Source organism: Neopsephotus bourkii, unplaced genomic scaffold (assembly GCF_033783945.1).
Source record: "Neopsephotus bourkii isolate Nb327-2 ecotype Australia unplaced genomic scaffold, CSIRO-AGI_Nbou_v1 NB_1846, whole genome shotgun sequence".
Taxonomy (NCBI): Eukaryota; Metazoa; Chordata; class Aves; order Psittaciformes; family Psittacidae; genus Neopsephotus; species Neopsephotus bourkii.
The window spans coordinates 675,538-690,560 of record NW_026902319.1 but is presented as its reverse complement, the minus strand read 5'-3'; the positions used below and the strand labels follow the sequence as shown (position 1 = coordinate 690,560).

The window sequence follows — 15,023 nt, the reverse complement described above, 5'->3', positions numbered from 1 at the left end:
GCTTCTGAAACTCATCCAAGATCTGGGAATTATTAAGTAGAATTCTTTCTTTTTGTTATTTTTATTTAGTTGTAAATAGTCTGAATGTAGCCATAATGCTTGTTATAATTGATCAAATAAATCCCATTCCCCCCTTTTTTGCTGAAGGGCTGATCCCATGGGTGCATGCAGCACGAATAGTTAAGGCAGCAAATGTGACTGTTGTGAATATTTGGTCACATATGGGGCTGGTTCTGTTTGAGTTTTTTGAGGTTTGTTTTCTACAAGCACTGCTGGGAATAGTTTACTTACCACTAGAAGTGTTCCTTGAAGCTCCAGTCCACCCCAGGGCTTCCATGAGTGCATTCCTGTGATCCTGTTGTGTTTTATATGCAGACAACCTAATCCTTCTGCCACGATCCAGAAAAATCTATGCAAATATTCGTTATGATACTTATAAATTCAGGTGTCAAGGAGAGCATGTCTGACCTACATGATCCTCTGTCACCATCCTGATTATTCATTCCTAATGATAAGATTTCAAAACACTGGAAAAAAGACTTTGGTAGAAGCAGCACATGGACATAAAATGTTCAACTTCTTGCTGATTTTTTCACTAGTTTATCCCCTCTGCCAGTCCTACGGCTTAGTCAGTTGATGAATTTAATCAGCTGCCTGCTCTAGACATTATTAAGAGATATCAGCAGTGAATTTCCACCTTGCACATTAGATTTTTGGCTGATTTAAGTTGGGATCACCCTGTGCTGGTAGGTGGTTAATAGCCCCTGAGAAACCAGCTGGGTGGACTGGTGGAAAACACGAGTTCCTGGGAGTCTTGGATGTGTTTTCACACAGGAGGAGCCAGATGGTTTTCTCTGTGGGTTTTCTTTGGCTTCACTCTGTGGGAGAAGTACCTGAGGTGAGTGCTGCCAGGTAGTTGTATGGCTTCTTAGTGTGTTAACATCTGCGCTAGCTCTTCTCTCAGAGGTATATTTAAAGCATAAAAATGAAAACTAAATAGAATTCTGTGTGGTCAAGTTGAGAGTGGGGAATACTTCATGTCTTGTGTATCTCCTGAGCTGGTGGGATGGGTCTGGTCACAAGGTGGCATCCCAGTCTGGAATCTGGTGGTGGTACATGCTGCATGGTTTATAAGTGCTTTGAGATCAAAGGCACTTTTTACATGTTAATAAGGTTTTCTTGTTCACAGCCCTTGGGCATGGCTCAGTCACATAGCCATGTGGTAGACACTACAGTCACCACGGTCACCTGAAGCTGTGTGTAATATTGCAGATTTGACTCTAAATTCACTGCTGCATCCAGCCAGCCTCCAAAAACACCATGACCTTTGGGAAGCTTAGGTCAGGTCCCATATCACCTGCATGTTTCAAAATAGCCGGTTGGTTGGCTTATACTGTCAAAGCCAACCATCCCTAAAATAAGGCTAGTCTCTGGGACTTTATCTGGGCCAAACAGATGTGTGGACTGTGATTTTATCCTGGACAATAAGAATTAATTCAGAGTGGCCTGCACCTAAACCACACACCCAATGTTGGGGCCATTAACAGCAGCTCTGCAGCATCAGGTTCAAGCTCAAGCTGGCTGGTCTCAGGCAGCAATCCCCATCTCATGTGCTTACTCTCATGCTCTTGTTCCAGGGCAACCCACTGTACTTCCAGTCTGCCAGAAATGTGACAGTGAACATCCTCAATGAGAAGACTAAAGTCCTTACTCGCCTCGTAACAGGTAAGGAGGGGGAGAAGCTGTGTGGAAAAACTGAGGGATGAAAGTGGGTGTGTTGTGGGATGCTGTGCTGGCTTTAGGCAGTGCGCAGGAGGAGAGCGAGGTGTCTCATGAAGTACCAATGAAAACTTCACTCCACTTTGTAGAAACAAAGCTGGATACATGAAAGCTGTGGTGGAGAGGCAGCTGGCTGATGCTTTCTGATAATGAAGCAGACCACTGTTTTCATTTGAAAGCCAATGTAGAGACAGAAAGGTTACTTGTAAGACTTCAGGGTCAAGGAGAATATCTGCAAGCTGACATTTCTGTTGTAACAGGCACAGGGTTTTCCTGAGATACTTTTAACTTGCCAAAGATCTTGGGAATTTTGCAGATTAACTGTGGCTGGGCTGGGATACTTTGCAGTTCAGAGCTCTCTGTGCCCTTCTGCTGCTGAAGGATGCTCTCATGCTCTCAAGTGTGAGTGTGTTTGATGGGAAAATGAGTGTCTCCTAAATCCTCAGTGCACAGCAACCTTTGAATGAATGCACATGTAATTTGGGTTGGAAGAGCCTAATGCATTATATATATTGTAATATATATTATGTACACGGTATAGGATCGATATTTATATATTGAGATTTTTCTGGGGGCAGGGAGAAGTGTTGCTGTGTGGCAGAGCCAGTAATCCATAAACATGTTGTTTGTACATGAGACTGGGTTGTTTGGTTTGCTTATATAACATCTTGGCCTCTAGTCACAGTATTAAATAATTAAATATGCAGCTTCAGTAAGCAGTGATTTAAGCAGCGCGTGTGAAAATTGCCTGGAGGAAGGAAATAAATTCAACCCCAAGGTCCCTGATTCTCACTTTCAGAATGAACATGTTCAGTTTGTTTGTTCTCCATGTATTTTCCAGAGGGTATTTGGTTACTTAAGCACCTCCATGTAGTGAGAGCTTGCGAGGATGTGGTCAGTGATGTCTCTCCACGTGGTGCTCTGTTTATTGAGCTCATTTCTGCGTTCAGCAGCAGCTTTGATTTCAGAGCAAAGCAAAGATGTGGTCCCGTGTAGTGCATGCTGCAGTGATGAGTAGGGAGGCAGTTAATTAGCAAGATGGAAATCAAACTTAAAGTACTGGATTTTCTCAGAATGGCTGCAAGAGTTCTTAAGTGTTTCCAGGGATCTCAGCATAGCCTCACATTTCTGTAGTGTGAACCATGTATGACCATGTGTGCCCTGATACCAATACAGATGACCTGTGCAGCAAAATGCTGTGTATAGGTGGCGTTTGAAACTGCCTATGAGAAAACACTGGCTTTCAGGTATTATTTCTCTTGTCTTTTGAGAAATGAGAAATCAGACATGAAGATGGCCAAAGCTAATGCAAAGCTGGTCCCCTGCCTTGCACAGTACCATATTCCAGGGAGTCTGTGGCTTGGACTGAGTTGCACAGGGCTGTTAGGTGGTGACTTTTCCAAAGTTCAGCCTAAGTCTGTAACCAAGGGGTCTGCTCTTTGCAGCCTTTGAGCTGCAGATCTCCACAGAATTGGTATTCAGGCAGCTGATGTTTATCAGGCTCCCCAACAAAACGGATTGCCAGAGGCTCTCCAGCACTGCGGTGCACAGCAGCCTGCAGGAGAGGCAGCGGAATTGAAATAAGAGCAATGAAGGAAAGTTTAACTGATCTAAAAACTTTATGAAACATGGAGGCTGCCATTCATCTTGGCCTGCAGTTGGTTCAAATGGTCTAAAAGAAAAACATTTGCTTCTGTGGTGGGGTTTGGTTTGGTTTCTTTTAAATTGGACCGTGCATGACACTGATACCATTCAAGTCCAGGTATATTTAACAGGCAGAAAACCAGGAGTCTTTTACTCCACAGCATCAATTGAAGCAGAATGGACTCAAGAACTCCTGATGTGTCTTAGAGCTGCACCAATGGTTTCAAAGCATGGCTGAGTATATTCATTGCCATTTCACATGTGGCTCTGCCTTTTTGTAAGAATTTCATAGCTATCCCAAGTTTAATGGTGATTTTATGACAAACATAAGCATTAACAAAAACATAAGTAGAAAAAGTTGAGAGGTCGTTATTTGGGTGGAAAAACGGTGCCCTTTTCTAATGAGATGTCACCCTCTGAAGAGCACAGACCTCCCTGTTTGATGTGTCAGATGCAGTTTGTTTTTGCAGGGCTGCTAGTACAATCTCAGCAGATGGGTTTATTAAATGTATGAAGCTACTATGTAATTTTCTTACACTTTTCACTAAAAGGTTGTGCTTCTTCCCCCTAGGTCCCCAAGCAGTGGAAGCACACAGCCAAAAATTTGAGGTGAAAACCCTCTCTGGAAAATTGCTGTTTTCTGCAGATGACAACGAAGTGGTGGTTGGAGCAGAGAGATTGAGAGTTTTAGGTAAAATATTATTCATTATATCAGTCTTTTAATATGCACCTCTTCAAATTTTAGTATAGTTTTGCCTGAATTTCCTTCATGCTTTTTTTGGAGATAAAGTCTTTTGCTGTCTTTACTGCTTTGAATCTTCCCCAGGCAGATAATGGCCAGGAGTTTGTCTGAGGGGCTTCTTTACTTGCACAATGTGTTATTTCCCCTCCAAAAAAAACCTCCTCCCCTGGAAGTGGTTTATTTGGCTTAGGGAAGTAGATTTAAAACTATATTTGGAAAGTGAAGAACTTTGTCTTGTGATGAGGGACAGTGAGGAATAGTTCTAGGGATGCTTCTATGTCTACAGTCACTGTGTGTAGGGAAACCTCAGGCTTCGTGGTTTTGATCACCATTTTACCAGCTCCTCTTTCATTCTAAAGCAAACACAAAGCAGGAGACCTGCAGGGAAAAAGTCAACATGAATTAGGACCCAACGTTAATTTTCTGAAGAGTGTGGTGGCCTTTATGTTAGCTGTCCTTACTTAGCCACATGGAAGAGCATGTTGTGCATCTCTGAGCCATTTTCAGCTATGCTGTTGGTAGGGTTAAGTGTCCTGTGCACGGAAGGAGAGTCCAACCTCACTAATGCCACCACTTCCCCATCTGACTTTTGAGACAGACAGGGCATCTGGAGCTCTCCTGCCTGTGCAGGATCTGCCTCCCCAGCTGTCCTGCCTGCTAGGCTTTTTGTTAGTTCCTAACAAAAATGGGGACACACTTTGGGTTTGGGGTATGGGGGTTGTTTATTGTTTGTTTGGACTTTTATTTGTAATTAGAGAAAATAAACAGTTACGGTAATTGTGGAATTTTAAATGTATTTGATAGTTAATGAAATTACCTCTTAGGAACTTGAATTCTCTTCCTCTCCAGTTCAGTCTGTGCTCTTTGCTTAGTCTGAGATTTGCTTGTGAATGTTATCATGTAGGACCAGACTGGGTAGCTCAGTACTGCTAAGCAGTTAGCCACATAACAGTGCCACTGGTCCCTGCGGATGCACTGGTGCTGGTTTTCTAATGGCTTGATTTGGATGCATCTGTTCACTCCAAAATGTTCTTTACTTCTCTAGTAAGCTCCTAAAAGAAGATCAGTGAAGGAGCTTAGAATGATACATAGTGGGTTTAATTATTATTATTTGTATGTATTGCATAGTGTATTACTAGTATGTGGTGTATAATGTAAAGGAGCTTAAAATTAGCACCTCAGAGTCTAACCATCAGAAATGGGGCTTTGTGTCCAGCCCTTAGTGGTTTTTGTTACCTGATGTCTTGCTATTGTAGATGGTTCCTGTTTGAGGACAGGCCAGGGGTAGCTCTTTGCAGGCCGCTGTTGCTACATACTGGACTAGTTTAGTCACCGCTATACAACTTAGGTGAGTTTTATGGGATAAATGTTGATCTTCACAAAATTAGCAGTATCATTTTTAGCTAAAAACTTTGAAAAGTTTTTACACCCTTCAGAGCTAATTACCTCTACAGTCTTTGTACAGGAGAGAAGAAGTTAGAAAGCAACAGTTTTTAAATGTTTTCTTGCAGACCATAAAATGAGAGAGATTTATATCACTGGTTCTTCAAAAAGGCAGAGAAACTTTTCCTTACAAGTTCTCCTTTTTACATGCTTACAAAAATATTGCTTTTTATTTACTTTGTCCTTTGGAGAAACCAGCAATTATTTTTTATGGTTATTTTGAGTTTCTGCTGTGTTTTAGTCTCCAGAATAAGCATCATCAAAATTACTGCTAACCACTGTAGTTCATTGTCGTTTTTGTCTGCAGCTGTTTCTGGGGGTTTTTTTGGCCTATGCAGATCTATCAGAAAAGAAAAAAGTAGAATGATAAGACTGGTGATGTTGCATGGCGAGTATTCTGATGACCTTGAGCTGAAATGCTTCCAGAGTTCATTCTTGGCTTCGGTTTTCTCCAGCTTTGCTTCCCTAATCTAATTTTATCTCCAAAAGTGTTTGCCATGGCTGTTTGCCATGCTGGGAAGTGTTACACCGTATGTTCATATTTCTTCCAGTGTTTTTGTCTGCACTTGAGGCTGGTCCAACTTGTACTACACAGACAAATTCCTTTGACCATTTCTTCAGTGTTTGGGATCTCAGGTGCTGTTGGTATGTGTCTGCTGACACCTATCTGTGCTATGTAAATAATCTCTACTTGTTATTGGTGAACACATCCTTGTTATAGAAGGAAGTGTATGTCTGCAGTCTGGCATGAAAGTCATCTTACAAAGGTTAGAGCAGCAGTTACTGGGGTTGTGGCTAGCTTTTAATCATGTTAATGATAGTTACTTTTTTCTTTGTGCACTCTTCAAAGTTGGTTCTGAAAGTTTGTTTTACAAAGTAATGCTGAAGCCTTGTCATGAGGAAAGAGATGCTTTCCTTTTTTTGAAATGGACTTTGCTCTGGGGAGCTAAGGGATTTTTCAACATTAGCAAGGCATTAAAAAAGAGAGGAATGCACAGAGTTATGGATAAAAACCACACAAGTAGGACATGTGCTGCGTTTGGTGGTGCTTCAAAAAAGTGCACAGCATGAGTAGTGCAGATTACCAAATGAAAATGCTTTTTATTTTAATTGTGGGGAGTTGGTCCTGTTTATAGTGATTAAAGGACACAGAAAAACAGAGTTGGTCCCTTCAGCTTTTCATGCATGATGTAATTTAGAGTACTTCAATGATTTTATTTGATTTAGTGAATCCAGTTAAGCCTGTCATCATAGGTGAGCTTGGAGGATAACGGGAACTTCTGTTTGATGGCAGGGCAGCCCTCTGAGCCCTTTGGCCATGGTCAGCTCTGATGACATCTACATAACCTTTTCCAGACACAAGCATGAATTCCCTCTGCCTCGCCCAGAGCCAGCCAGAGGCCCAGCATCTGCATTGGTCTGGATGACTCAGAAGGAGCTCATGCTTGCCTGCAAAAAGTCATGTAGAAACAGAGCCTTATGCCACATCTGGTCTGCCCTTTTTCTTCCAAGCTTATCTGCCAGTCTCCTTCACTCTTGTGGTGGCACATTCTCACTGGTAATACCCCCTTTTTTTACAATCTCCACTCCTGCAATATCTGAGCACCTCATGGTCTTTTAAAAGATACTACAGCAAGTCTCAGAGCCGTTCTCATTCCTCAGAACCGCGACTCTGGTTTCACAAGGCTTAGATTTTGAAGGGAAGATCTGTCACTTCTCTGCCTGCTAAACAGCACCATGGTGCTGCACATGGGGTTGAGCATGGGGTGAAGTGCTAAGCCCTGCAGTCAGCCGTGCATTTTGGTAACACCACACAGATACAAGCTAATGCCTTCTGGATGGCCCCTGTGGGCTCATAAACATGTTGGGTCTGCATTATAGGAGGTGAAAGGGCTGGTCCTAATTGAATTCATATGTGGTGCATCATACAGCTGTTTCCCTTCCTGCCTTCTTCCTCCCTCCACAAATGAAATGTGTTCAGAGAATCTGAAAAATAATGTGTGAGAAATGCTCTTTAGTTAAAAGAACATTAACAAATAACTTTGATATATATTAATTACCATTTTCATTTAATAACATATTGAACATTATAGCATCTATAAACAAAAGACAATCATAAAGCATTATTCTGACTGCTAATTAGCTCTATTTATTCTCCAGATTAGTTTTTAAATATGCCCTCTAGATGCCACTTGATACTAATTAACAGAGTTACGTTATTATCTCTATAGTAAAGCAGTTTTAATTAAATCTAAAGCAATTTAAATTAGCATGAGTTTTTACAGAAATTAAACTGTGGTCAGATGCTTAATTTAGCCTTATAAGACATCCGATGACATGGGGGTGTCAGTTCTCCCAGGGGCCTTGACATCTTTTTTGGAGCTTATTTTCTGAAGTTTGTTTTCAGGGACACTTGCCAGTACACTCTGGTGTTTAATATTTATGATGGATTTAACCAATAGTTTGGTTTTTAAGGCTAAGTATTGATGGGAATCCAAGGTATTGCAGTGAGCTGAGATAAAAACGCAAAAGACGCATTCCTGCAGCTTAACAAGCTTTCACAGTCCCTGGCTTTGCGTGGTGGAGGAAGGTTTGTGTGGGAGGTAGGATTGCATGGGCTGAATGCTGTTGTGTTACAAATCAACTGCACTTTTTAGCCACTCTTGAGATTACCATTTTGCTTTGCAATGAGGCTAGGATTAATCGTAAAAACCACAAGGTCCCTTTTCTGTCATAGAAGAATACAGAGATTGCTTCAACTGTGGGTCCTTGAAAATGTGCCTCTCACTTTAGACATTTATACCACTTTTCTTCTGCTATAGCCTAATGATAAAAATTTGCCTAAAGCCTTTCCCTGTGGCAAACTCTTCACTAAAATGGCTGTATTTAGTGTGGGGTAGGATGCTTTTCATCTCCCCAGTATACGGACTGCAAGAGCTTCTCTGCAGGAGACGTGTGACCCATCCTCCACACATTGCAGTCCTCCCCAGCACTATGGCTGGCCCAAACGTACCTTTGATCTCACCAACCCATTGCATGCCCTCTCTTCAAGTAATTAGCCAGTAGCTCTATTTCTACCTTGTAGCTTTTGTCACTGTAGGGTGTTCCATCTGGGCAATGAATCGTGTGAAGCATGCAAATGCTGACCACAGGTTAGACTTCCAGGAATGTTAGTCTGGCCTGGGAGCATTTCTTGTTCTGTTTTCTCTCCAGGTGCCTGAGAATGCACTTGAACAGAGGAGTCAGATGTTGAAATGTTATTGCAGATTTATTAGTAAGTTTGGAGTAATTAATTCCAAGGCACATTTCCAGCATTTTATTTATGAGCTGTATATTAAGGGCTCAAGAGGTTTTAGCGGAGGAACACCAATGATAAAAGTAGTGATATAAGCCCAAGTCAATGAGATGACTGCATGATTGTCTCATGGAAAGATCTTTTAAATGGGTTTGCGTTGGAGTTTTCTGTTGTTGGGGGCACAGAGAGTAACCTGCTCTGTATTTGCAGAATTCAGAGTGCTGGGTTTCATTACCCATGGAAGGGTTATACATGCATTTGCAATGTCCTTCATTTCAGGCAAGAAGAGAGCACCATTTAATATGGATGTGCTGAACTAATATGTCTGTGTACATTGGCCCAGCTGTTTCTGAAGCTCCACATCTATAAACATTTCCAGATAGCCTTGTATTCACTTGATCTGGGAGGAACCCTGCAGAGCTGTGGCTGCAGTGCCAGCCTGGCTAAAGGACTCTGTTCACATTTCCTCAATATTACAATTTTAGTAGCCTCTTGGCATGTCCTTTCTAGCTTATGTTTGCTGTAATGTTTACAGCAGAGTGACTTTTATGAGTGCAAGAGTAGTTGTATTTCATTAAAATAATCCACAAAGATGTTTGACTGGCACAAGTCATTCCAGAGGATGGTGTGAGCTAGAAATTTAACAGTTTTCAGGAATTAGCACTGATTTTTGCTGCATGCACCCTTCTTCAGAAACGATTATTTATGGGTCAGCACATGCACAGTTGCCCTTTACAGCAGCCATTATGATTTCAAAATGGCATTTTACTGATTTGTTTGTGGCAGAGGGAACAACGTTTGTAGCCAAGCGTTGAAATCAGGCTTGATCCAGAGAGGAAACTGAGCTTTCTGGCCTTGCCATTGAGTCTGCTGCCATTTTACGCCTGAGGGTAAATGCCAAGCTTGAGTCTTTGTATTGTGGATTTGGTTTGTTTTGCTGAAAATGTGTCTGTGAGTAGCTTTTTCAATGGAGAAATGATGCTACAAGACACATTTCTTGGCAAATTGAAACCTTTTCGTCCTACAATCCTTTTCATTTACAGAGGCAGTGTAAGGGAAGTTGCCTTTGGCTCAAAGATGGCTCAGTGCTGCTGATGTGCAGCCATGGTACTTTGCTGGGATGTGAGTACCTCGCTGTGCTTCTGGAAGCAAACACTGTACTATCAGCCTGGGGACAGAGGCCTTTCCCACTTCATCCAGTTGCAAATGAACTCCTGCTTGCTCAGCCTGCTTCAGAGGCACCAGGAGGTAGCATTTGCTTTAGAGCTTCCTTCTGTGCTCTTGGCAAGAGAAAAGAGCGTGCCACAACTGCTGCTCACAAGGCTTGGACAGGCATTTGACCTTTTGCTGAAGGTGTATGAACTTCTTTGGGAAGCAGCTACGAATATTCACTGTGCACTCCCTGCAGGTGATTAAGCAGTCACACTAATGCAGTCCCAGAGCAATTGCCAAGCTGTCATGTAGTCACTGGTCCTGCAGAAAAGGGACGTAGAATAAAACGAGGAAAGTAGGGAAATTAAGCTGACAAATGAAGATACCAAGTATTAGCGCTGGCACTAGCAAGACTGGAACAGCCTCGGCTGTCTGTAGCATTCAGTCACAGCAGGGAGTTTCATCAGGTTTCTTTGCACTCATTGCAGAGGTGTGATGGTGGGAAAAATTGTGTTTAGCAAAATTAGGGAGTAGAATATGTTTTTTATCAGTGATTAAATCTGCAAGAATATTGTGGCTTGTTCTCAGTTAAGAATTGTGTTATTGCAATATCAGTGCTAAAGTCAGATGTCAAAAAGTGACTTGATCTGTAATCAGCAGTGATAAAAAAACTTAAAACTATATATTAAAGAAAATATATTTGGATGAATTGAGTGGTTTCAGGGTTTGGTTTCTTTTTTTTTCCCAGAGGCTGGGATGGGATTTTTGGATGTTTTCTTCCAAATAGAGTTTTTCTCCCATTCTGTAAGGGAAGAAATTAAAATGATCAGATTTTGAGCAAGCATACAATTTTTGAATGAATACTTCTGATTGGTTTGCTGCCTTGAGGGCAGTAGGTGTAGACTGTTGTCCATTCTTTTTAATGGCAAATTCCACTAACATTGCCCTCCTTTTTCAAAATCCACTCACCCAGATTGTAAACTTGTCTTTTGATGGAGAGAGCAATGTGTGTTGGAGGGAGATATACTGAGTTTTCCTTGTGTTTGCTTTTACTTCAAAGTACATTCCAGGCAAGAAGGGATAGCATTTATGTAAAGTGTATAGGCTTCGAATCCGGGCTGAAATGTGTGTTCAGATTGTGTTACCTTAATCCTGTTTAAGGAAAAAGAAGAATCATCCACGATCAGATTAATATTGATTAAATGTCACAAGGATTATGAAGGAAACATACTGTACACTTACCAAACACTGAAATCAGATTTAAAGTGTGGCAGATTTATATTTTATTTCCTGAGTGTGTTCCCCAGCCTTCACAACCTGATCGGTTTAAAGCTCACATAATATTCTCCTTGATAAATTTCCACTGTGTATTACTACTTCAGGTGCTCTCCTGAGTTTCTTTGCATCTTTGCACAAGAATGCCACAAAGAGCTTCAAAGGAATGCAGTGATGATATTGCTGTTGTTGAGCTGCAAAAGTGTTGAAAGGCCCCACGTCTAGTCAAGAAGGAAATATCTAGAGGTCAGCACAAGTTGTAGCAACCTTTCTTTGTATGTCCTTTCTCAGTTTGGCTGCAAGCTCTTCTGCTCTTTTCTGTTATTCCATTCCTATTTCTCAGACATTCAAATACTGGAGTAGACACATACATGTCTACAGACACATACATCACTAATGACCCACATTTTGATCTCAGAGCTTGCAGCTCACCTTTTTGTTTGCAAGCTTTTTAGCTTAAAACCAGGCTCCATTTATTTCTTGGGGCTGGAGTCAGGTAATTGCTTCTTCTCCCTCCAGGAGATCTGGTTGGAGACATAAGGAGTTCCCTTTCAGCCTAACTCAGCAATGGCCCAGTACCAGGCCTATGGGTTGGCTCACTCCCCATGTGAATATGGTGCCAAGACCAACATCTAAGGCAGTCTAAATAAATCACAATGCATTCTTATTATAAACACCTTTGTTCATGATGCATGTGGTTTCATTACATAGATTGCCCTTAAAAGAAAAACACCCCAGCACTTTGACAATGAGATGGGCAGATAGACAGACCTTTGCAGTGAGGTATTTTTATAGTATCCTAGAAAGAAACATGAATAAAGCTTTATGGCTTTTGTTCAATGCACTGGCTTAACCCAGCCAGGCTATTATTGTTGGGCCCTGAAATGGAGCTCTTATTGATTTCAGATTTGATGGGATTCAAGGGGAGCAATGGCAATTACTATGTTCATCCATTTAAAAACATAAATTAAGGATGAAAAAGGCTTTTAAACCCGGGAATTAAAAGAAGCGGGCACAAATCATTCCTACCTATATTGTATTGGATTTACTTCCTGGGCATCTGTTTGCACAGACACCTTTTTAAGACTGTCACATATTACCCTGATGAGACCTACAGAGGAGAGAAGCTCATCAGACAGGTGTTTTCATGGACAAATTGCTGAATGTGTCCTGATCAATAGTGGGAATGGAGGTAGTTTATGGAGATCACCAGCACACTGTACATTGCCTCTTGACTTTAGCTAGAAGAAAAATTGTAGCCAATCTTTCTCCTTCCCTCATTTGCGCAGTACTACCTGAAGGCAGAGTGCTAAAGAGATGATACACTTAAGCCAAATCAATCACAAAGTTTGTCACAGGGCTCTGAGAACTCAATTTCATTATACAGCAAGGATATACAACACTAAAGGTGTAGTGTGGGTATGAAATTATTGCTAAAAGAATACAAAGAGTGGGAAAGAAATGTGTTGTCTAGAAAGAAAAGAAAAAGGAAAGTGAGGAATATCTAACCAGGTACATCTGCACCTGAGTGGAAACCTGATTTCTCTCCTTTGGATTTTGTTCACCCCCAAGTGCTGTTCAGCTGATTGCCACCTACCCTTGATAGCACGGGAGCATCAATCATTACTCTAAAAATACCTCTCATTGCATTGCATTTGAGCTCTTCTCTTTACAGCTGATGGGAGTAGAAGCCTACAGCAGGTTTCATATAGAGGGAGCAGTATGTGATCATTATCTTGCCACAATGGCTGGAGCCCAGTTCTGGCCACAGAGAGCCGGAATGGCCCTTGCCTTTGCACAGGAAAGGTGCCAGGACAGTGTTAGGCAGATCAGGTGCTTTTGCAGCACACAGGGGGAGCAAGAGGCAGCTTGGAAGGCTGAACTGCTGATAGCCTCTTTCCTCTGTTTGGATTTGTTGCTGTTAAAGAAGATGCACAATTCAGCTGAACTTTGCTCACTTCTTGGGGCATTTGTAACTTCTCTCTTCTCTATGGAGTTGGGAGTGCTGAGCTCACACACTGATGGGGTGTTAGAAATCTCTCCTTCTCACAAAGCTCATGAGATTGATCAAATAAATCCACATTTGGATGAAGGAGGGTAATGCTTTAAAAGACATCCTTCAGCAGGATACTGGCAGACCAACATGCACATACAGAACATGATGCTTCTGTTTTGTTTCAGTGTGATAGTGGGATAAAACCCCACCTTTTTTAAGCTATGTCTTGAATTCGCGTCATAGAGTACGATTGCCAAAAGCCCAGCCCACTGACTTTTTATGTTGCTTCCATGTTGGAAACAGTGAGGCCAGGTTGCTCATGGCACATGTTCTGCAGCAAGGAAGGAGATGGAGCTGTTGGGAAGATGCAACAGGGCAGTGGCACTGGAGGCTCCTATGAGAGGTGCAGAATGGGAAGAGGAAGCTGAGAGGAGGTCAGAAGTTGGGTTTTGGTCCAGCAACTCACTTGCAGTGATCCACACCACAACCAAGCTCCTGGATGTGACAATAAGCTTCTAAGAAACCGCTAGAGTCAAACGAAATGCAAATTGTGATTTGGCAGACCTGTTCTCATAGAGCCTTTCTTCTGAGCCTCAAATGAAAGAAGAAAAAGAAGCAAACAAGCATGAAAATATCCTCAAACCTTGTAACTGAACTGTAAATATTCCCTTGCCATATGACTCTTGATTTTTGTTATTGCATGAAGTGAACATATATAGGGGTCTTTGACATTTGTGCCCCCACTCGTTATGCACTAGAAGGGAAAAAAAACCCAAACACTCTTTGAGTGAATCTTTATGGTGATTCAAAACACTTTAGGAAGATCCTGTCATATGCTTTATAAGTTCCTGACTGATTGTGTGGAATTAAGTTATTGGGCAGAGAACCAGCTAATGGAAACACATTGATGAAATCATTTTTGAGGGACATTAAATGGAACTTAAAATAAAGCTGAAATGGCTTTATGGATTTTTCAGTCAAACTGTTTATGAACATTTATCGGTGGTAAATTACAGTGTCAGAAGAGGGAATCAGTAGGGATGGCTTTTAATAGAAGTCACTCTGATACAGTGCTGTGAGAAAGAATAATTTATTGCCTGGGAATGTACAGTATAGTGTGCTTAAATACAAATTATATGATTGTTTCCTCCTAACTGTCTTTGGCTGTTTGCAGATAAGTCACCCTTAGCAGCAACAGAAAGTCTCATAAGATGAAAAAAAATGTTTTCAGTACTTTGCAATGAAATAGAAATCTTGTATTATGTATTTTTCATGGTAGATAGAAAATGTTTTAATAACGGATAATTCAGGAAGCAGAAGCTGTGTTGTACAATAATAAATTTAATTTGCATTTGCTTTATACTCACTAAAGGGAAAAGAGGGATATAGTAGCTTTGATTGGGAAGGGAGGTTGTATTCTTGAACAGTGCAGTTCATGCAGCCATGAGGGTATTTCATCTCTGTATGCTTCCCTCACTGGGAATGAGTTGGGGGCTACATAAGGATTCACTCACGATTCTTAAAACGCTCTGATTTGTTTCATGTTCCTGTAAGACTTGCCTCTTGCCTTTCAGCTTAATGTTGCACTTGCCTTTCCTTTGGCCCTGTCCTGCTGCCATGGATCATGAGTAGCACTCAGCTTTTCTCTGGGGATGTTCCCATCCTGGAAGCATCCAACAAAGAGCAGAAATTTTCAC

At 41.5% G+C, this 15,023-nt stretch overlaps 1 protein-coding gene across 12 annotated transcripts in view; it reads left to right on the top strand.

The window, feature by feature from the left end:
• The window catches only part of SGCD (sarcoglycan delta), a 525,277-nt gene that overhangs the window by 472,518 nt on the left and 37,736 nt on the right, over positions 1-15,023 (top strand). For all 12 annotated transcript variants that reach the window (XM_061343981.1, XM_061343980.1, XM_061343988.1 and 9 more), the window contains 2 exons: positions 1,638-1,725; positions 3,995-4,114. In XM_061343981.1, the coding sequence (XP_061199965.1) occupies positions 1,638-1,725; positions 3,995-4,114 (208 nt within the window). The remainder of the gene's footprint in view (positions 1-1,637; positions 1,726-3,994; positions 4,115-15,023) is intronic.